Below are 24,342 nucleotides of genomic sequence, written 5' to 3' on the forward strand. Positions count from 1 at the left end.
AGAAAACAACAGTCAATATGAACATAAATTAGATTATATGCCAAACATGCCCAGAAAATACTTTCCATTAATCAGTCATTATTGCTTCATCATTATTGCTTCACTAAGCACCAGTGCTTTCTTGACAATGCAGGTTCATAAATGAAGCACGTGTTGCACAGGGCCCAGCTCTTTGGACACTGGTAGCCATTAACACAACTTGAAGAGTAGAACATGTCATCCAATAGTAAATCAGTGCAAACTCCTGAAGATTTTTGGTGAGCACTGCCAATTCTTGTACTTTTCCAGTTGTGGAAGACCAGTCTACAGAAATAGTGACTTCTTCTAAAGTCACTCACCATTTTTTCAGTATAGTAGAACTGTTCTCAGATCTAGAGATAATAGATTATGCCAGATAAAATAATTGCTAATGATGATCACCTTTCTCTGAAATCGGAAGTAGTGAAATAATTGAGCATATATCCAGTCTTTAGCTTTTGCTTTTACTTCACTTCTTTTTAATTATCGTACCTACCCTGTTTTGTACAATAAGAGCATTTTAATTCCCCAACAAAATGGTAAATTCAATTAGATTTTATTCTCTGAAACCTCCAGAGTTAAAAAATAACATAAAAAACAAAGTACTTCCTAAGATTCATAGCAACAGAAGAAAATTAGCATCATTATGCTTCTTTCCTGTTCAGAAAAGCATCTATAATAAATGAAAAAAACATAAAGAAGTGCTGTCAAGAATTTTTGCTGAACCCAGATTTGTAAGCTTACATTTGAGAAATCTGGTTGTTTACAGTTTAGCTTTATCACAGAATCATCCTGGTTGGAAAAGACCTTGAAGGTCATCAAGTCCAACCATAACCTAATGTACCCGTTCAGTGCTTAAATCATGTCCCTAAGCACCACATCTATATTTCTTTTAAATAGTCCCAGGGATGGTGACTCCACCACCTGCCTGGGCAGCCTGTTCCAGTGTCCAACCACTCTTTTGATAAAGAACTTCTTTCCAATATCCAGTCTAAACCTCCACTGGTGCAACTTTAGGCCATTTCCTCTCATCCTGTCATTCTTCACTTGAGAGAAGAGGCCAGCACTCACCTCAATACAACCTCCTTCCAGGCAGTTGTAGAGAGCAATGAGGTCTCCCCTCAGCTTCTTCTTCAAACTAAACAATCCCAGTTCCCTCAGCCTCTCCTCACGGGACTTGTTCTCCAGACCTTTCACCAACCAGATGAAGGCCAGAGGTACTAGTGATAAATGCAGCAAAAGAGGGTACTCACTTTTATTTTGGCCAGGCCAAGCTTGAGTAATTTATAAGGAAATGTTCAGTGTTTTGTAGAAAAATGTTTGGAGAGCATCAGGTTAACAAAAACTTTTTTGGAAATGTTCAATGTTTTGTAGAAAAATGTTTGGAGAGCATCAGGTTAACGAAAACTTTTTTGGATTTGCTGTAGTGGTATCTGATATGGAATTCGTTAGTATCAGTAATTCCCATTTTAGGCCACTGAAACAAAGCTAGAGCACTGGCTAAACATTTCAGCAAATCTTACCCTGTAGGGGTAGGGGTACCACAACTGTCCAGGGATACTGTGTAAGAGGTCAGGACCTGGAAAATTGGTCTGTCTACTTGCTCATCAAACTCATTCATCTCTTTCTCTTAAATATAACCATTCTGATTCTCAGGTTAGATCCCTATGTGTGTATGAACGTACAATTAATTAATTTATGCCATAAAAACAGAAACCAGAAAACATTTATACCATTAAGACTCAAATACATGTAAGTCAAACTAACCTCTAGTGTGCATCCTTTGGTCAGACCAACAAAATCAGGACTACTCAATATATTATAAGGTGTCCTTGAAATTTCAATCTCTTTGAGGCAACCTGTATATTTCTTCAAGATCACTTCAGGCCTAAAAAAATTTAGAAGTACAACATATTTTCAAAAAGTGAGGTTAGGGAGAACACAGTCAGCCAGACATACACACATGCACTTCAGATATGCAAATGCTTTTTTTTTTTTTTTTAAATACAGGCATATATCTTGCATTCTGCCACCTATTAGCACATACTGCACTCTGCCTTGCATCACTCAAAGGTGTAACTAGAGATTAATCTCATCTCCAGCTGACAACACTCCTCTTTTCTAGCTGTTTTTTCTTTAGGTGTTTTGGTTTTTTGGTGTAGTTTGTTTTTTGTTTTTGTTTTTTTTGTAAAGGAAGGCTGTCACCTTTGGTGTTTCAATGCAGTGAGCTATGAAATTAGCAGATCTTCTTTAGGCAAAGCAGAAGGATGCAAGCTAGGAAATCAAAATGATAAGGAGAAAACTTAACTGGGACACACATCTTTTATTCCTTTTTTTTGTCTGCTAGATCCTAATGAAAGATAAACTCCAGCAGCACACAAACATTTTGGATAAAGTCTTTGTCAAAGACGATAAAAAAATTACTTTGTGGTTTTTTTATGTATTAGAAATTCTGTATGTCCAGGTGGACTGACATTTGTTTTTCATCTATTTTGGATTCCCAGTATCTTTTATATGAAAACTGCTACATATTTTCTCTTATGCAGCCATACACTTGACTTTCTCAGGCAGTTAAAGAAAAAAAAACAACAACTTGGGTTTGTTATAAAGCTAACTATCCATCCAAGACAGGAGAATATTGTCATAGAATCACAAAGTTCTATGGTATAGTTCATCAGCTGGTTTCCAGAGGAAACAGGAAAACCCCTGGAAGTAACACCAAATTTAGCATGCTTAAATGCAAAAGTTATGATTTGCCAGGGCTGGCAACATCTGAACCAGGCTTGAAAAGCTTTACAAAGTCACTTCAGAAAAAAAGTTGCCATTCATACCATGGAGAATAAATCCAAAAAAAGAAAAAAAAAACCACTAGTTAAATTCGCTCACAATGTTACCCATGATTGCTTAGTAGAATATCTGAATAATATGAACAGTTCAAAGAGAGAAAAAATAATTTGGAAAATAAATAAGGAATTAAAGTTGTGGGGAGAAAAAAACCCCAAACACTTCAGCTCCCTGGAAGGAAAGAAAATATTTTAAAGAATATAAATTACAAAATAAAACCATGTTGCGCAGATACTGTTCGGGGGCATGCTTTGATACTGAAAGCCATCCTAGCAAGTGTGGTGTATTCTCTGGCAAATTTACATCCCTGAAAGTAAGTATCTGGTTTGCTAAAATAATCCATATTCTGTTTCATTTACAGTCATGCACTAACGGTCACTTCTGATTTTTTACTTCCTAGCTCTTTCCCAGTTCCTCCACAGACTCATCTTCCCAGCAGCAGAACAGTTTTGCCATGTCCATCTCAGCAGTGCCCATAGTCTCCTGTCTTTGCCATCCAGAAACCATCCATGTTCCTATCCCCTTCCTGCCCTGTCCAGTCACAGACACCCTCATGTTGTCCCATTACAAACAGTTGCTGTTATCTTCCAGCTCCCAAACCATATGACCTCTACATCCTTGCAAACATTAGACACATGCTTGCTGTTCTCCTGACTTGCTTGTTCCCTTCCAAAACATACAAAAGAAGGTCCAAGTTCACTAAGATCTTGCATAAATTCTTGGCTTTTTTTTTTTTTTTTTTTTTTTTTTTTGCCAAGCTAGGATCAGTTTCAACGGAACACAATGACAGGTTTCTGGGGCCTGGCAGGAAATCATCTTTCTCAGGATTATGAGGGGAAGTTGTATTTTTATCATTCAAGCCAGGAATTAGCTGCAAAACATAGGGAAGTCCGATTAATATCTGAACCTAATAAAAGCAAAAGTAATGGATGCAGATTGTTGCAAACTGGAAACAGTCAGAAATAGGTGACCTCTCCATTGTTCTTAAACTCAGACATGGCATATTTCACAAAAATCTACACCTCCTCAGTAACCACTTCACTTGCTTGGTCCTTGCGTGACCCGGGACTTATGTCAGAACCAAGCTCGGTAACAGGGCTCACCATAGCACTGCCTCCGAGGCATTCCAGTGTCATAAACAAACAGCTGAAGTAAGCAGCTGTGTGAGGAAAATAGAAGTTGTTTGTGTGAGCACAGCATGTAACACGACAGTGTTAAGCACTTGGGAGCAGCTTTGCTTGTTGCAGCAGGAGCAGCTCGCTGAATTAACAGCCTTAGCGTAACAGCTGGTGTAAATACTGCCCACACGCTGCTGCTGCCTGGCCGCCTGGGCTTTCAAGCTGCACTTACTAGACACATGCAAGTCATGCAAATAATCTGATTATTTTTACCTTGCTTTCATACTACGGTGAGACAGAAAGACAAAAAAAAAAAAAACCAAACAACAACAGAACAACAACAAACAACAGACCAAAAATAAAATTACATTAATTGTAGCGAATGACACTTATTAGCAAGGTTCAAAATATTTCACAGTGAAGCAGATATACATAATTTACAAACAACACATAATGGATGGTGAGTTTCTATATACACTGTCAGGCTGTAATAATTAACAGGGTTACCCTGCAAACAGCTAACTTAAAATGTAATATATTGAGAGCTTTTATCATTTGTTGCTCTACTTGGTCGTGTGTAAAAGCAAGCCAGGTAAAAGAATTTGGCAGAACTGACATGATCTGATAATTACAAAGTCACGGGTACTCCAGCATCTATTGTTTGCAGTAGCTCAGCTTTGCCCTAATCCCCTTTTCACTGTTCTTGATTGTAATTTACCATAACATTTGTCTTGCCCAAGTGACTGATAAATCATAGCTGTAGGCAAAATGGTTACCACAGGTCCAAGTAGCTGTGGCACACTGCTTTTCTTAAGCAACCTCAAAGGATTTGCCAGAAGATAATTGCTCTAGACATTTTGTTATGCACTGGTGTGATTTCACAATTACATAATGTAGTGTTATATTTAATGAGTAAAACAGAGGTTAGATCTTTCTATTGCTGGGTGATCTGACATCAGAAGTCAGTTCTTAACTTAATAAATTAACAAAAGCATCCATTCTTTCAGTTGCGGAACAGCCTGTGGACTCACCACAACAGTTCCTTGTGCACAAGACCACTTCAAGGCTGTTACTACGCCATGTAGCTAAAGCTGACATAAATTAATGGCTGTTCATTGTAGCACAGAATTCTCTTGTTCTTGTCATTGTGAAACTGCTGAATATTCATTTAAACCTTACGTCAGTTTTTTGGTCTATTTAAAACCATGTAATACATTCACTAACTTCAAGTATCTGATATGCCATTTATTTAGTTTATTAAAGCTTAACTTGAAGTTTATCAATAAATAACTTTATGCAATATTTTAAAAATAAATGCTGGAATTTTATTTGCATAAGAAATTCAGGGTCAGGCTTCTCAAGTGAAAATGTTGCCATATTTCATTCTCCTTACATTAAAAACATCAAAAGTATTGTATCATATCCTTTAATTCCTGAATACAGTAGGAATTTAACTGAAGAACTCCAGGAAACAAATAATTTTAAATTATATCTAGGCACAGTATTTTTATTCCCATTTAACAAGTAATCCCATGAGGAGTAGTTTGTAATAGAGTTTTTCTAATCAGGTACAAGTAGATACTTGTCCTTAATTTTGCAGAGGTATGGAGCCAGTTCTGTAAGTCTGAAGTCGTAAATTCAATTTCATCCAATAAAAAAAAATACTTTTAAAGTCAGCTACATCAGGGTTCTTGCACAGCGTTGAGAAGCTGTACTGCATTGGTACTGCTATTTCCAATGTATGTGTGATGTGAGCTGTGTGAAATACACTGAAATACACAGTGTATGCAAGTAAGGTGTTGGTCTGCTGTGGCAATATAGGGTATGTTGGGGACTTGCCATTCACTTACTACAAGTAAACTTCAGAAAGAGATACAGAGAACTGTCTTACACTGCATTTACATCCCCCTACCAAAGGTAAAGAAACAGGTTTTAGTCATGTTACCTTAGATTTCTCAGGGTTGGCAGTCCCCCAAAATATATTTTCTCATGCCCTTTTAAGTTGAGCCCAAAGTGGCTGCCTGTAGAAGTTGTTGTTATGGTCTCTTCTTCATTGGTGTCTATATCCACAATTGATATGTTGGCTGGAAGAGATTTGAGATTAGTTTCAAAATATCAGACACAATGATGCTTCATGTAAGAAACTAACAGATAAATACATGGAGGGTTAGCAGGCAAGGGGAGGGGCAAGGGGGGGCTGTATTTTGTAGCTGAGACACTGGATGTCCAAATTGTCAGTTATGGGCAGGGGACAGGACTTGCATTTACCTCTGTTTCCATAACAACCTGAAAATCTAAAGCAATTCTGTATGCTTTATTTTTATATATTCTCTAAACCTGTTTCAATCTGATATGCTTTTTTGTGTCAGTGCAATTTGGAGCTAACACTTCAGGACAAATTCAAGACAGAAGAGATCATTTTACATCTAATTTGTGATTTCAGTCCAAAGGTTGTCACTTGAGCAGGATTTTTTAGTGTAAAAATTTGTTAAGAATTGTCATTACATGCCTTAGAGATTGATGATCAGTCACTCTAAACCATTTTCAACCAGAAAGTCAGTTGCTGTCCTATCTAATCTCAATCTGGACTCATCGATGCACTATATGCAACCATCCTATTTAAATGCTTGCTCCATGTATATTTTTAATGGATATAGAATACAAGGTTCAATGAGGGAGATGTGACATGCTGAGATGTGCTGAGCAGCCTCTATGGAAGAAGGGGGTATTATACCATAGGGATGAAAAGAAAGGATTCTTCTTAATTTTTTTGTTTTTCTTGAGACAGCTAAATGCAAGAGATTGTTTATAATCTGTACACACACCCACATCCTCCCCACCTGCATACCCAATGAATGAAATGAACCTTTATTTTAATTTAAAAAGTGTCCAGCCTGACTTCTGGTTAAAGATGGAATAGATTTGGTTTGGAGGTGAAAGACCTGGCAACCTCCTAGGAGATTTCAAAGGGAAGACTGGCTGCAAGACATCATGTATAATCCATGGAGAGGAAGGAGTGATGGGAAGACATGGGGAATAGTGTTCTCTGATAGAAGCTGTCCCCACAGATGAGTCTCTTGTAGCAGCAGATGACTTATATTATATATATATATATTATATATATATATATAAATGCCTTAAAAGAGAGAAGGCATGTGCAAAACCTGGAAGCAAAGTACTGTTTTCAGGAGTGAAAGAGAAGTGAATGGGGGATAGACTTTCCTGCTGTACCTTACTGTAAACAGAGTAATTTTCCTTTCATATCTGTACTTGTATCTTCTTTATAAGTACGTGATACCTTTTAATGGTATGAATACTTTACAATTATGTGACATTGTATTTTATCTTAATTCCTGAGTTAAACATGAACTAAACTAACTGACTAGCAACAAGGCATTCCTCTTCTAAAGGTGCAGCAAATCTGTAATGGAGAGCTCTGAGTTACTTTGGCCAGTGTCCCAGCTCCCAGGTCTACTTCAGCTAAATGACATGAGAGTGATCCCATGTCTGAAATGCCAAAGTCAGCTAGAGAGCTCACACTGTGGAGGGCAGACAAGGAAGAGTGCCTTCAGGGACAACAAGGTCATTGCTTTTTAAAGTGCTGAACATGAGAGGACTGTATAGCATGACAGCTACTGCTGCTCTAACAAAAGCCACACAGATTTGTGTAATGATTTTGGATTTTGAACAACATTGGGCAACTGATGAACAAGCTTCTTTTTTCCCTCATGCAGAAGCATTCCAGAATGTAATTTATGCAACTCTAAAGCAGAATTATGACTGAAAATTAAACTACCTGTTCATAAAAGGTCTGTTGACAGTGCAATCACTCACACACAACTTATCACACCTGTAATCTAAGTAAAAGAATTTGCTAAATCAGTAGAACTTTATAATTCCAGCAATTTTGCACATCATCTTCCCCATGATTACATGGTTAGCCATACTGCATAGGTAACTGGGAATGTCATGGTGTTCAAACCACAGGAACTCACCTTGTTTTTGAATTCTTGACAGGGTAAAAGCTTTCCATTTGCCATCATTATGATTTTGGTTGCTGATAACAGAAGCTGTACCTGAACCCAGATCGTAGCTGACTTTGATACGCCCACCACTGAGTTCTACACTCATGAAATCTTTCTGTTAATGAAAGGGATTAGATACACAAATTATGACTCTTGTTCATTTTGCTAAGAGGCATGTTGTCATAAACACATCTTTTAACTGAGTGACAATGGACAACATTTTTCAAGCTTTTTAAAAGATCTGCTTCAGTGTTTACTGCCCAGGACTGTAATGTATAAATGGCTGCTGTCAAGTTCTCTTTTCCCATTTTTTTCTCTTTGTATTGGTAACTTCGTTGGAATTTCACTAACAACATAGCTTGAGTTTTGCTGGGATGCCTGTACTCTTTTTCTTTTTTTTTTTGACTGAAGACAGAAATACACACCCTAATTACTTGAAACTAATCCTCAGATTTGAGTATATGTCCATACTGCAGTGTATTTTCTACATATCTCAGCTAGATTTAAAAGTGCAAAGTAGAAAAAAAAAGAATAGTAAAGATGGTAAAACGGGCTTGCTTTACAAGTAACCTTTACTGATGGAGCAGCAGAGAGCTATGAACTATTTTTTTTCGTCAGCCACTAACACCCATATCTAGGCAGTAACTGGAGATGGATCACAGAATCACAGAATGTTAGGGATTGGAAGGGACCTCAGGAGATCATTGAGTCCAACACCTCTGCCACAGCAGGACCAAATCTAGGGCAGGTCACTCAGAAATGCATCCAGATGGGTCTTGAAAGTCTCCAGAAAAGGAGACTCCACAGCCTCTCTGGGGAGCCTTGTTCCAGTGCTCTGTAAGCCTTACAGGAGAGATGCTCTTCCTCATGTTGAGGTGGAACTTCCTGTGCTCAAGTTTGAATCCATTTCCCCTCCTCCTATTACAGGGCACAAGTCAAAAAAAGCTTGCCCCTTCCATCTTGATACCCAGCCCTCATACATTTATACACATTAGTTAGATCCCCCAACTAGCCAGGAAACTGGACAATATGAAATGCATCATGCAAGCAAAAATGGAATTATGATCCTGTACATGAATCTACCAGAGAAATTTTAATTTTAATGATCATTTTGCTCATGGCCAGTTCCATCCATGCTCAGATCTAGGGGGAATGAAAATGCTTTACCATGTGCTGAATACTTACGCTAAACTGTGATAATAATGTTATGTGTACAAATATAAATTTATGTTAAGAAGAGTAAAATTTAACAAATGCAGCATTCTAGATGCCTATGCACATCCATCAGTAGAAAGGGCATCCTCAAAGTTTTTATCAGTGGGACAATATCTTAGGAAACCAATTGCATCAGGGACCAATTGCCTTCCAGCTACCAGCGCTTTTCAGAAGTTCGAGTAAATAATTTTTCTAGAAAACTACATAAATTAATAATGATTATACAAAATACTCTGAAATAATTACATTAATTATGCCTTCAATATTCAATTATGAAAATTAATTGGAAAAACTATGAAAGTACTTATCATAATAAAATGTTATCTTTCACTGTAGTCAGTCAGGAGAAGCATTCTCCTCCTTGATAGTGCCAGGAATTCTGATATTTTTTTCCCAAAATACAGGAAAATGAAATAACACTGATTTACACAATAAGTTTTTGTAAAATAGTGAGTGCTCAGTAACTCTTCAAGATGTCAGTGAGAACTGCTGGACATAATTCCTGTTTCACATGAAAAGGCTAAGGAAAGGACTCTGTTCCCAGGCAGGCATGCACATCAATCTGGGTCAGAGAGGCTGAAGCTAAGTTATTCCTGATTCATGTGAGGATCTGGCTAGATATCTTTATAGATAACTTCTCCCTGTTATCCACATACATTTGATAATGGATGTAAATAAAAACCTGGAACAGCTTTACAACTAATGCTTCTATTCTCCATTTTAGCTGTAAAGGCACCATTTGTTGACCTTGGGAAAACATCATCACCACCACACCCTTTTTGTTGCACCATTCTGTTCCCCTTTAATGCCAGTCCGAATTAAACACAAATTGTTTCTTTGTGTCAGTAGAACTTCTTCTATGACTTGTCTCTTCCCATATTTTCCCTCCACTCCCACTACAACGTATTTAACTCTGAATGTACAACCACAACTGGCAATGCTGCATGGGTAAACATTTGTAATACATTAAAATTAATTAATAATTTCAGAAAAACTGGAATTCATCTCAGTCTAACAATGATGTCCAGTCAGTAAACACTAGGCAGTCAACTTCCACTCTATAACATTTTCTTCGCTTGGAAAGCAGTGAAGCATCACACCAGGCAACATCAAACCAGGACACTGCTGCATTAAATTATGTTTTTTTCCATATGATGAGTTCAGCTACTGTAAAGATGACATGAAAACTGAGCATGGAGGTTAGCTGGCTTTTCTCACCAAGTCATCAGTGGCAAGATACATCATCAGGGCGTTCGATGAGAAGGTCCTGAATTTGAACATGACTGTGGAAATATTGGGATTCCAACGGATTGGGCGGCTCACCATGGCATAGCTCTCACCATCAAACTGGACTGTCCCTTCACCGTCTGCCACCTGTGGGCTGAAAAGCAGAAATTCCAACCAGTTTTCTTTGCCATGTGGGGTTAAAAAAGAAGTGGGAGGAAAGTTTTCCTGACCTTGGTTTGATTTTATACCAAACCCCTGTTCTGACAAGTGAAGCTGTAAGGTCAGCACACTGGCTGTCCAACACAAAAACACTTCTGGGAGGAAGATGCAAGTGGAACATGTTGCATGTAGTCTGTAATGGCTCATTTTGCAATCCTCAAGGCAAAATAGCATTACTTATTCTTTAATCTTCTAATGAATCTTAGAATTTTTATTGTTAGTGATTTTACCCTCTGGAGGGTCCCAGACTACAACCCAGGAAATTGATTTTGCCTGTTTACCCACAAATTACAAGAACCACAAGGGCAGAAGCATCAGTGCCTCCACAGTTTTGGAACTCCTGTCATTACAGAACAGAAAAGATCAGGCTTTGAGATTGTTTGATACAATTTTTATGATAGACTCTTGCCCACTTCCTTCACACAGATCATATAGCTGCAAGACAGCAATCTTTTGGTTTAATCACAAATATAATTAAATTTGAACAAGGGACCTATATGTGAATTAATGGCTAGGAACTTTTCCCATCTATCCTGACACATACAGAAGGATCTTGAGCATAGTCCTTTTACCCTCTCTAGCCATAATTAGCAGTTAAGTTTCTGCAAATAGATTTTGCAGGAGAACAACACTCTTCCTGGTACTGGAACAGTGGATTAAGATAAAAGGGAGCTTTTAATACAGTTTTCTACAAATCTCAAGTCCAGGATTTTTTGGTCTTCCCACTCACTGGTACTCCAAGCAAGCAGATCTATCACTAATGAATGAAAAAAATTAAATTTATGTAGGGATGCACATAAAGGTTTAGCCATTTCCACTAGGACTTTCTTGGAACTGAAACAGGTATATCCATCACCATGCTCCTTAAATTTCCTCATAAGTGTCAAGGGCCTGCATTTGTAGTCAAGGAAATCCTCAAGTATTTCCAATATTGTTTCTGTTCACAACTGAATTTCCATCACTTTTAAAAGGCTAAGCCTAGCCCACTCTTAACTTCCCTGACTGGGTAGACAATTATTTTACCTAATGCATCATGGGCTCTATACCATACACCGACACTGCTGAACTCCCTAAAAATCCAGGAGCATCTAAGAGGACAATGCTCTTTTCATGCAGTGGGTCACCATGAAAGTCATAAACCATAAACAAGGTTGTGCAAGACCTGGAGTCTGTCTTCTTTACATGATCATTCCCAGGACTGTACTGTAGTATCAGCTGGTGCCTCTGTACAAGGGTCCTCAGTTTCTGAAGCTGTGATATGGCACAGGAAAGTGCTCAAGATTAGTTTAGTGGGAAAGACAAATGAAGATGGGTCACAGCTCTCTGAGGACAAGGAGACATTCAGAAAGGAAGGAACTTCTGTTTTCTTAAAATTCCTGAAGAGAGTTCTGAGCCTACATATGTGAATCCTGGTTCTGTGTGGATGGGCCATTTACCTTATCTGCAACCTCAGGTCACTGGCAAGGAAAGGATTTCCCACTCTCTTTTGAGGAAAAAAACGACTTTGTCTTGTGGTGGTCTCTGCTCACTACACTGGTGGCTGTGAAAGCCCCCCTGAGGCACCTCACTCTTCCTCATGCTTCCTGAGAGCTGCAGGTACCCACACTACTGATCTCCATGAGCCAGGCTTGGTCCCACTGTGAATTTCACCCTCTCATGTTTGGACTCAACCTGGATAGTGGTTAGCAGGGTTTTTTTCCATCACAATGCTGTTACACAGTCTTAATTCTTTTAAAACATCAACCACATTTAATACTCAGATAGGGTGCTTCCCCTTTTGCAACCTAACTTCCTATCTCCTACAACTCTCAGAGTTGTATACGGACCACGTCTGTCTGCTGGAACTTGACAGTTCCTGTGGAAATTCCTGCTGCTTATAACAGACCACAGTGTCACCACAGACAGGTTCCCAAAGGAGCATGAGAAACAGTACTTTACATACCTGACAGCACATCCTTTGCAGTCACCTTCGATATCCCTGAAGTTCCACAGTCCTATGGGCTTGCTATCTAGAAAGGTTTCACCCATGCAGCCAGTGAAGGTGGTGACTCTTACAGCATCTGACTTCTGCAAAAGAAAATGCAAAACTCATTAGAATTCAACTTGAAATGATCTGCTGTGTCTGAAAGCATAACCGGTATGAACATCACAAATACGAGAAAATTATTCTTATTATTTTAAATATAAAGAGTAACATTTAGTCTGACAAGCCCTCTTATAGAACAAATGAGCAGCAAAACTGTAAGCTAAACCTTGTATCAGTCAGCATGAAAAAGCCCATTTATATGTGAGACTCTAGCAAAGGCCTAGGCAGAATGATTCCCAGAGAACAAGGAGCTGTCTCAGCTTCCACATCACCATCATTTTTCCCGGCTATTCAGAGAGCTGCCCACTCTCACTTGTTCAACCTCTGTCTGGGTTTTTGTCTAAGTCTTCAGAGAAAGGACTGTGAGGAATCTCACTCACCGTAGAATAAGCAAACTACTTGTGCCGTCCTTAATGTTAAAAATCCTGGAAATTGACAAGATAATCCAAGCTACAAGACCAAATGAGAACTCAACTGGCTATACTTGTAAAGTTCATGCAGAAAGAAGTGCAGATGGCAAAGCAATTAAAACTCATGGCCCATTAAAACTCATTAAGCGAGTGTCACACACATGGGGTAAAACTCATTAGATCATAAAATGATATGATGTTCAAGATAGTAATATTTGATGGTACACAAAGTACTCAGCTCAGAATTATCCTTCTAAAAATACCTAGTTTCATTTAAATTTCACTTCATCAATATGAGCTGATTGAAAATCTATATACTTAGCTATTTGAGATAGACAAGCACCTGCTGTTTTCCATACAGCAATTACAAATATTAAGATCTTGCAAGAGAGTATGGAGAAGTGCAACTTGAAAATATTAAAGGAAAAATATGACTCAAAAGACTTAATGTGCTGGTGATATTTCCCAGGGTAATTGGGAAGGTTTTAATTAGCAACAAGTATGAACTTAATGTCACTTCTGAGAAATTCATGATATCTAAGTATCATAGTCGTATACTCAAGTCAGATGAAAGACTTTTTAAAAACTGAAAATGAGCCTTCTTTTTAAATACACTGCAAAGATGCATGCTGAAAGGGATGTGGACAAAATCCCAGGGAAAACCAAAGCACTCCAGTAGCCAATAATATGAAAAAGCCGATTTCTGAGACAGATTTAAAAAATATCAGTGACCTTGACAAATGACCAAAGAGCTTCATGGTGTTAGAAGAGTCTCAGTTAAGGTCTCAATTTTGTGAGCCTGACAGCTGTACTACATGATGACCAAAATTCCAGAAAAATAAGGTTATAATTTAACTTTTAATTCACAGACTGTGTCTGAACAGAGCAAGTCTGATTAAAAACCTGAATGGCAAATATACAAGCCATAGCAAACTTATAATACATAATTTTCCTACCTCTGTCCTTGTCTTTATCTACCTGGAGAAAGAAAATAATTCAGGATGGTTTTCCTGACCAAGAGGAAAGAAATGGAGAATTCTCCAGAAAATATTTGGAGGACCCTTATTGAGGTTGAAAATGCCTGTTCTGGCATCAGACTTTTGCAACATCCATAATTGTTTTTTTTGTTCAGTATTGCTCCTCATACTTGATCCTAGAACTCTCTTATGTGCTGAATTGTCCTCACTACCCACCTCTGCCTCACTGTAGCTGACTAAAGGAAAAAAGGAAAACATTCAGGAAAGGGTTCCAAGTCCTTTTATTTACCCTGAAATGTTAAGAGCCTATGAAGTCTTCTCCATTTAGAGATTCTCATAGATCTCTATCTTTTTCCTATGTACACACTTCATTAAGCTTCATTGTTCATAAATTCTTCTTGACTAATTATTATGCAAATATTGTTTGTATTTAAATATAAAATAAATACCCCAAATAAATACTACTACTACTACTAAACATGAAGTAAAAGCAGTAGATATAACACTAAAGATTTTAAAATTAAAAATATTTTTTTCTCTGACAGTGCAATTTAAGTGAAATGACCTTTGTTAGGAGTGGTGACATCTTTTATTGGAGTGGTAGGTAGCAAGTTTGGGGCCTGGTTACTCAAATAGTTCGTATCTCTCTTTGTACCTTTGCCTCACCTCACTTATTCTACCATCAAACTGTAATACTAAAACCTTTTTATTTAGCAGAATATTTATAACACTGAAACCTAGAGATGACATTGAGTAAACCACAAATTTTTTTAGTCTAATGTGACAGCTTTGCCCAGAAATTATGACTAGGCACAAGACTACTTTGCAGTGTGGCAGAGATCGGCTGTAGCTGAATTTCTGCATAATTTTTAATTCTCTGGATTCCTAATGGAAGCACAAGTTTTTTTTATGTTTTTTTTTTTCCCAAGTAGAATTCAGGGGAAAGCTCTGGTCTAGGAGATTTGATGTTTGAGAGCTGTGCACATAGAAGTGGTATTACTATGTTTCAGTGCCTGCTTCACTTTACTTCTGATAATTCAAAAGTGAAATATAAAATAAAACTAAAGGTTTGGTTTTAGGCTGGCACTTGAGGTTGAAATGTCATGACTCCTTTGGAGGATCAAGACACAAAAAGCAGAAAAAGGAAAAATCCAAGAATGAAAGAAAGCTGAGAAACAAAGTAGGTGTGGGAGATAAAGCACCTCTCCCTGCTTTGTTTCCATTCCTCTTGGAAAAGCAGATCAAAGAGAAAGAGTACAGAAAGTCAGTGAAGCCATTCCGGTTTTTAAAGGTCACTAATTTCTGCAGTCCAGAGACACTTTTAGCAACTGTTGATCCATTTTAGAAATATTTTTTTGAGAGTTCTTGTTTAGGGCTAATGGAAGGAAGCAAACACCCTTAGTTGCCTCTAGATAGAAAGCTGAAAGGTAGAGTGCAAACCAGAACCTCTGTTTAAGGCTTTAAGAACACAGAAAAAGGTGACAGAAAGGCTGTTTTTCCTAATGTGTAATTCTCCAAGGAATTTTTCAATTTACTTCCTTGTCTGTTTCCCATATGAAATCAAATAACATAAAAGAAAATGAATGGAGGTTATTTTCGCCCTTGCAAAAACCAAGATTCATTGCATCTGCATCTTTAGGTCTAGAAAATGTAGATGCTTTTGTGGATCCATTCTGCATAAAACAGAGAGAGTAGATCTGAGTTCTACTAATATGTACTGACTTGCGATTTCCCAGCCCAAAACATCGTACTTTTTTTTTCCTGTTCCTGTGAATACTTGTTGAAGTCAGATAGCTCTCAGTTAAGTTCGTCGGTCATTGTTCAGGTCTACTAAGAATTTGTGTGTGTGTGTGTGTGTGTGTGTGCTGAAGATCTAAAGTGAAGTTACCCAACTCTGCTCCAAAATGCATGGACATCTTTGAAGCTACAGCTGGACTTCAAGACACTGATTTTGAGCAACTGGAATCTACATTCTCTGTCCCTCCTGTATCCTTTGATTTTCTCGTTGTCTCTTGAAATACACACCCATATTATTTTCTGTAAGAAATGAGTATGCCTATCCACATATTCCCATACCAGAACCATCTAGACAGTTGAACTTTCTGAAAACTAAAAAGCTGGAATGTAAAATATTGTGTTATTTCAACAATTGACGTATTTACACTTGACTGGAAAAAAAAAAAGTCTTTAATTTCACTCTTTGGGGAAGTCTAAATGTCAGCTTTTTTTGCATGTTAAATGAGGATTTAAAAATAATTTTACCATTAAAAAAATAAAATATTGATCAGGAATAGAATATTTCATTTAAATTATTTTGTAATGAATGCCATTAGAAAATATATGCTAATTAGTACTTGAGTTCATTTTTTTTTCTGAAAGATTGCTATCCATTCTCTTTGGCATAAATCTTCTATTAATTACCATCAAGATAAGCAATGTAGAAGCAGTCACCAGAAAAATTAACAGGCAAAAAGAAGAGAAAATGGATTAAGGATCTGATGTCTGATGCAGGAAGCAGTTAATAAGAAAGGCAGTATTGGGCAAAACAGGAATAAAAAACAAGAAAATAAAGCAGAAAGCAGACTGAAAAGGAGGAAGTGATACTGTGGGTACATGTCAAAGAAAAAAGCCCTAAATGTAAAGGAATATATATTATTATATCCATCATTAGGAGACCGGGAATGTATGGAAACAGAAATCAATTCCTATTGTGATCATACTGAAAGCCTGTTGGGGCAGCAGTACGTCCAAGGCAAAGCATTCAGCTATCCAGCAGAAACTAGTTGCTTGGGCTAAATGCTGCATCAATCAATCCAGCCAGCCACCAGGCTTCTGAGGAGAATCACAGAATCCTAGAATGGTTAAGGTTGGAAGGGACGTTAGAGATCATCAAGTTTCAACCTCCCTGCTATGAGCAGGGACACCTCCCACTAGACCGGGTTGAACAGCATGGGCAGGAAAACTTCAGGTCTGGGCACCTACAAGTCTAAGCAAAGCCCAAAAATCTTTCAAGAGTGCACGTGTCCCGTCTGCTACTAAAGCAGCTACTACAGCAACACAGACGTACTGTGTTTCTACTAGAAGCAATAATGAAAATTGTCCACAGAAACAGCCAGTTAATATGCTAGCACCAGACAAGACAATACCTTTATTTTTCCAGTTAAACCACCAACAAACAGCATGGCATTAGCATCTACATCTAGAATGGTATATCCAGGTGGAGAAACAGCACTGAAGGTGGCTGGCACAATGCTGGCTTTAGGACCATCCAGAGCTCGCACTGATATCGTGCCGTTTTTCCCCGTCCTAGAGGTTTTAACAAAATAATTTGAGTATACAGTCAGTAGTTAAACCAAACACTGGAAAAGTCTATTTTAGCTTGCATCTTTTCATAGAGGCATGTATTACTGATTTGATGATGTTCCACTTTGATACAAATGAATAGATACTTATGCTTCATAAGTTAAAGACATGATCACAGAACCAGGTTTTTTTTCTCACCTGTATGCCCTTTTTGAACAAAATTCACTACACAGATGAAGTGAAACTTTCATTGGCTAAAATAAAGAAGCTGCATTTTTAAATTATTGTGATGAAATTAACGTTAAGTAATTGTTTCTTAATGAAACAAACTATGCAGGCAAGTTTACAGATTAGATTTCTGAATTTTATGAGGTTTATTAGATTATATTTGAACTGAAATGAATGATCATGTGATAAAGTACTTCAGTTTCCTTCACTGTGATGCACAGAGTTTGCATTTTCTGCACTGGAGTCTATCAAACAAGCATAAAATTCACCAAAAATTTCCATGTGTAGCTTTTCTAGATGAAAAGTTACATCCCCATCCTATCAAGTCAGAGCCAGAAAGTAAAAAAAAAGCAAAACACAAACCAAACCCTTGAGTTTCTAAAGTCATGAACTTTGGTGCAATCAAATATGTAAAATTCCTTTATGTCTAATTAGAATTTTATGTTTAAAAAGCACTTTTCAGAAATCCCTTTGGCTCTGAATCTGTTACCCCAAAACCAGAACGAGCTGACAGTTTTCTTATGAAATAACATAGAAAAAGCCACTTACATTTAAAAAAAAAAAAAAAAAAAAAAAAGAGTTGAGAGGTTTCAGTTTTGACAAATTTCTCTTGGACTGTGAAGCAGGATTGCAAAGTAATTTTGAGGGTTTCCAATGAGTGGGGAGTACCTTTGTAGATCTATGCCATCTTGCCTCTCAAGGTTTTCAATGTGAAAAATACATATTTGCAAAAAAACACTGGAGATCTTTGATTACATTAATCTGGCAGCTCTGAAAACCACATAGATGGAACTCTTAGTTGCCTGGGGAATCTTCTAAGTGACATCTGGGGTATGCAAACATGTAGTTGCTCCCAATCATTTCAACCAAGTGGGCCAAAGCCATCCACATTATTCTAAATGATTTTTTTTTTTTAACAAATTTCCTATTAATGACAATATTTTCCTTTTTATTCCAAAAAAAACAACTGAACGCTAGGCAGATAGCTTTCTATGCAGCATAAATTTCCAGTTTTTTCCATTATTTTTTATAGAGGATTTTTTGATGTGAAGCCCTTTAAAGGATACACATTCTCAGGGTAGCGATTGTTTAAAGACCAAGAGTAGCTAAAGACTTATTTTTTTTAACTGTGTAAGTTTGATGCTCCCTGCAAGAAAGTAATTGGCACCTTCAGCATCTATTGTGCTGAAATCAAGATTCCAGTTTAAAAACATCCAAGGGCAATAATGCAGAAACCACTGAGTAGTCTGACAATTTTTAGGGTGTCTGATATGTCACAAATAGCACGATGTCTTTCATCTTCAGACTGAAATGCTAACAAAGGAGCCTCTTCCATAAATAATTCTCTTTTATCTGGGGAGGACAATTGAGCTTGACAATAGAACTTGGCTAACTTGACAGCAAAAAGACATTGCTACTCTGTGCATGACAAGTCATCAGGTTAGGAGATACTGTTCTAGTGATAGTCAGTTCACCAGAAAAACTGGTGGGTTATAGAAGATGTACCAGCATTGTGTGGTTGATCATCATCTACATACTGCCTAGGCCATGCATGATGTAAATGAGATGACATTTGCAAGTCACCAACATTGGATTACAAATTGCCGTCTAGAAACCTTTGCTCCTTGACCCCTTGAGAGCACAGAAAATCTTCATTGGGAAGTATGGCCTACATTTGCCACAGTAGTTGAAGACTGAATTCTTGCTGAGCTGGGCTGGGTGTGTCTACAGTGAACTTGGGATTCAAGCGTCCTTTGTCCTCAAAGAAAGGGCACTGCTTAAACTCTGTCATTAACAATTAAAACAATGGCAATATTTACACCACACTTCATTAAAATCACAACTAATCAGGTCCTGCTTTTATCTGAGACCTGCTGAAATCAAGTGACATTGTTTCACTGATCTAGTAAGCCTCATCATTTAACTGTTTCACAAAATTGACATTGTTTGCATGTTGCAAACCTGTTTTAAATAATTTTGTCACACACTGTTATGCCAGATTTTCCTTTGTTAATTCATACTTTGATTGATGGCAGTTCTTGATGACAATCAGATTTGCTTCTGTAAGTAGGTAAGTAACTGTGACATTGGTTAAATCCTGTACCATCAAAGTATAGGGAATTTCTATAGGAATAAATAAATTCCAGGAAAAAACCAAATCCATTCTAATGTCTGCATATACAATAGAATGCAAAGTATTAGTATGCTTTAAATGAAAAGGTGTTGAAAATTGAAGCTACCTCTTGAAAACAGATGCAGTCATTATCACATTGTTCATAACACACTGGAAATTTTGGAAAAGTTATTAACTGAACATCTCTGATCATCACTCAACAGTCAGTTTTTTCATATTTAGATGTCATTCATTATGCAGAGTGACCTTGAGAATTTCACAACCTCTATACCACCGCATCTTCTCTTTCCAAGGCCCTTTGGGATCCTTGATTAAGAACTGTTCTCAACCTTTAAACCTACCATATAATTATTATTGTGCAGCAATGCCTGTCACCACCCTAATCAACAGCAAAATCAGCAAGGCCAGACTTTCATCTTAAGTCCCTATTCTAAATGGATGCCCTGCTCTAGCTGTTCAGGCAGCTCTGTTAGGTTGCTAAAAAGTCTGTGGCTAGAATTGAGAAGAAATTTGGAGAAAAAAGGTGAGAGAATAAAATTAATAAAACTCTCCAACAGCCTATGGAGGGAGTCAGAGGAGAGTTATTAAATGGATGAAAATGTTCAAAATTGAAGAATCTTCAGTAGGCTATATGGTTTATGAAGTCTGCCTTCAGAACCCAAAATCAATCCCAAGTTCTTCATTCTAATCCCACAAATCCAACTAATGTCTCTGCAATGTAATTCTCCTAACCACTGCTCTGTACTTCAAATTTGTGCAGCTGTAATTGTTCTAAACGGCTGATCCAGCAGTTTGTTCAAAACTAATGGCACGCACACCCTATATATCCAGAACAAACAGCTTAATAGGCAATGTGCTTTTGTGGGGTGTGTGAATTTTTATACCATGTCCTGGCTCCATATTCTGCTGAAGCAGCTTTCTTACAAATGGAAGTCTGGCATTACTGTGTCACAAAGCTATATTAGTATGCGCAACATGAACTGGTGAAAATTTCAACAATTTGTATTGTAATCCAGTTTGCATTTTCCTAGCAATAGGGTTTCATTAAGCCAGCTTCTGAAGACAGTGCCATAATTTTATTTAATTCTCTGCTCGGAATGGCTGATTTCTGTAATTTCACTAAATTATTTAAACTGGATGCCATTTTCTCCTCTGAGAGCTATGGATGTAACTGGCATTAGGGTGCTTTGTTTTCTGTGTCCTTCTTTCTCTTATTTTCTGGTTATATTATTCCTCCTATGTTTAATTCTATATGAATTTTACAGTAATGATGCAAGAGGAATTACTCAGCTTCATATCAAATATATGTGATGTTATCCACCAAGATCTGTTCAGAAGTAGAAGATAAAGTATTTGAAGTTATATAATCCTTGTGCTGTAATTACTACACAATATAATGTGTTTTCTATTTGAATACAAAATAAAAGCTTCGACTAAAAAATGCTAAATTTGAATATTAAGGTATCTGTATTTCTAAAGTTCAAAAGCATTCAACATCTGATTTAAAATTAGAAAGCACAGTTTAACTTTCCAGAATATTTTATCTTTGACTTTTCATAAACCATATATTTAAAAACATCTCCAGTTTGAAGAGACATTCTGCTTATGGAAATGAAGTTTTGAGTAATACTTAAGGTATTGGTGTACGACAGACCATTCATCTGCAGTACTGTATCAAGACCAGAAATTCAGAAAAGTTGCTCCGAAAGTCAAGGAGAAAAGAGCAACAGGTAACTGAGTGTCAAAACCTGTAACTGATTTTAAAATGAAACAAGTTGAAGAAGATATTTGATAGAGTGATGGGCAAACAGAAGGGAATATAAGCAATCATAGATTGTTGATGCCAGAGGGCAAATGTATGATGAAAATAAATTATTGACACAGAAAAACTCACATTTCAATAGTAATTGTGGTGTGTACACTTTTGGTACTACTGGAAGTAGGTTCAAAAGCTTTCATTAAACCAGACTAGAATTTCTTGTATTTATGACATCATCCTTTTTTTAAAAAAATCAGTGTTTCAAATGTAGCAAAGATTTCAACACACCTGAGTTATGCTAGCTTGAGGACAGTGAATCAGAAGCAGAACTGGTTAAATTTAGCTTTTTTTCTCTTAGTAGCCAAATCTCGAAACTGAAATATATACTTGCCTAGAGGCTTCGATCCGGTACCAAAACCCATCATCAATGGTCAGATCTGGATACTCTACCCGTCCAACACCAGATCCCACATCCCACAGGAAGTTCACTTTGCCTTTGCGCATCTCTATGGCCAAGAAGTCAGTCTAAAAGTAAAACATGAAAATAGAAACCATCTCATACTTTAATTAAAGGAAGCTTTCTAGAACTCTTCTCCTCTCAGAAGGTCTAATGAGGCATCAGAAACCCATATATAAACAGTAAAGTATGAACATTAATTCTCACAGTGATCTAAAATGAGGCAATTCCTCCTTTCATTGGTTCAAACAAGGATTCTTAAGCCAATGATGGCAAATTACTGCTGTCAGTGATAGGCAGTAAATGGCTGATAGATTATGATTCTATGGCTTACAGAAATGTTGATATTTTAGCCATCAAGAGAAGGATTTAACTCAGAGTAATGTTGTTTGTAAAACACCCATTGGTTGGCAGAAAGATGTCAGTGTTCTAGGCTAATACCTGACGCTATCTACATAGCCTCTTCCTTCTGTATACTGAATTATTGATTATTCTAGAAGTCTGTCTGTTATAGAGCTCACGGGAAACTGAATCATTAATTATTATGCTTAGAATTGTAGTCTTGATTTAGAATTACAATAAACAAGAGCTTTGACAGAGGCAAGATGATTAGCTACTTCATTCCTAAGGGAAAACCCACAAGCAACCCCAAAGTTACCCTGGTAACACTGTGAATTTTAAAGCTTTAATGTAGTCCATATACAAGTCTCCCATTTCTTATCTAGTTAAAAAATAATAATAATAATAAAAAAATGTGGTCAAAGTTTAGAAATCTCTATATTAATACCAAAGGTTATTTTAGGCCCTCTATTGCTACTTTGAAGGCTTTGAAGTGCCTTTCTCATCTTCTGCATTTGTCAATAGTCTGATTTGATTGAGCGGCCCTGACCAAAAAAATAAACAGGAGAAAGACTTACAAACTTGGCACTTCCAAGGTAAAAAAGCAGATTATCAGCAACTGCAGTCTTCACATTTACAATGATGGTGTTGTATGTTCCTTTCTTTATTTCTGGTCTGTACGTGCGAATACAATTGCCTCCAGAGGACACAGACACTTTGATCTTCAAAAAAAGCATAGCAGAAATAATTCAGTTTACTGCTTATTATTCCAGAAATAAATTTTGATGCTTCCAAATAATTCTAAGAATACTAGCATTGTTTTTTCCTTCCTTCCTTCCTTCCTTCCTTCCTTCCTTCCTTCCTTCCTTCCTTCCTTCCTTCCTTCCTTCCTTCCTTCCTTCCTTCCTTCCTTCCTTCCTTCCTTCCTTCCTTCCTTCCTTCCTTCCTTCCTTCCTTCCTTCCTTCCTTCCTTCCTTCCTTCCTTCCTTCCTTCCTTCCTTCCTTCCTTCCTTCCTTCCTTCCTTCCCAATTCTGTGTTACATGTACCAGGGAGTTGCTTGGATATGCATAGAATGTAGGAATGGAATTATCTTTCTGAGATTGTTTATTAAAAGGAAGTAAAAGCCCTTTCTGGCATTCAGATTTGAAAAGACAAACTGTATGGTTCAAAAATAGCTAGAAGATATACTGGTCTAATGCAAGCAGCCTCCTTATAGACTATCACTAGCAGTAGAGATAAACTATAAGTAGAACGTGCTGCCAGGAAATAAGCAGCACTCCTGAAGGGATCACAGCACGTTGCTAGCAGGTAGACAGGATGATGTATTTTTTCCTTGTAATACCTTTGATTATGCCAACTGAAGACACTTTTTAACAATTATTTTTAAACCAACAGTTGTGCCTATCACTACTTTTATTTAGCCCCTAATGGAGCTGGTATTCATAACTAAGTTTCACTTTCACAGCTGAGTGACATATGCATTTAAATATGTGTGCCAATTTCCCCAGGCTCTGAGCACAGATTAAAAAAAACAGTATACTGCTTGCTTTCATAATGCCAGCATAGACATAATGACAGTACAATGGTATGTCAATTCCAGCTAGAGGTATTTATGTATTAAATATACATAATGGTATCAACTTATGCTTAGGACAGACTTTGTCAAAAAGAAGATCCATCATGTGACCAAACTTAAAATTTCCATATTTTAGAAATGCACGAGCAGTTACATACTTCAAAGCCTGTAGACAGAAGATGAATGTCACATCATCATTGTAGCCTGTCATTCTATCATGGGCAAATTTTATCAAGTATATGACTACACTTCCTCCCTAGATCCTAGTGTTCTGTAGATTTTTATTTTTTTAACCATTTTTCAGGAAGTTCTCAGAAGTATCATCTTCATTAAGTCACAGGCTGAATAACCTTAGTATTAACCAGTTGATCCACGAGCATAGAATGTTACTGAGTCAGGGAGATAG

General features: G+C 37.2%; 1 protein-coding gene across 1 annotated transcript in view; it reads right to left on the reverse strand.

The window, feature by feature from the left end:
* LAMA2 (laminin subunit alpha 2) overlaps positions 1-24,342 on the reverse strand; it is a 376,628-nt gene that overhangs the window by 20,280 nt on the left and 332,006 nt on the right. Inside the window, exons 45-52 of the mRNA XM_051616318.1 lie at positions 22,938-23,081; positions 21,955-22,088; positions 17,286-17,445; positions 12,609-12,733; positions 10,439-10,601; positions 7,976-8,120; positions 5,926-6,064; positions 1,786-1,906 (exon numbers count right to left, since the gene is read on the reverse strand). Coding sequence (XP_051472278.1) covers positions 1,786-1,906; positions 5,926-6,064; positions 7,976-8,120; positions 10,439-10,601; positions 12,609-12,733; positions 17,286-17,445; positions 21,955-22,088; positions 22,938-23,081 — 1,131 coding nt within the window. The remainder of the gene's footprint in view (positions 1-1,785; positions 1,907-5,925; positions 6,065-7,975; positions 8,121-10,438; positions 10,602-12,608; positions 12,734-17,285; positions 17,446-21,954; positions 22,089-22,937; positions 23,082-24,342) is intronic.

Source organism: Apus apus, chromosome 3, assembly GCF_020740795.1.
Source record: "Apus apus isolate bApuApu2 chromosome 3, bApuApu2.pri.cur, whole genome shotgun sequence".
In the NCBI taxonomy this organism is placed as follows: domain Eukaryota; kingdom Metazoa; phylum Chordata; class Aves; order Apodiformes; family Apodidae; genus Apus; species Apus apus.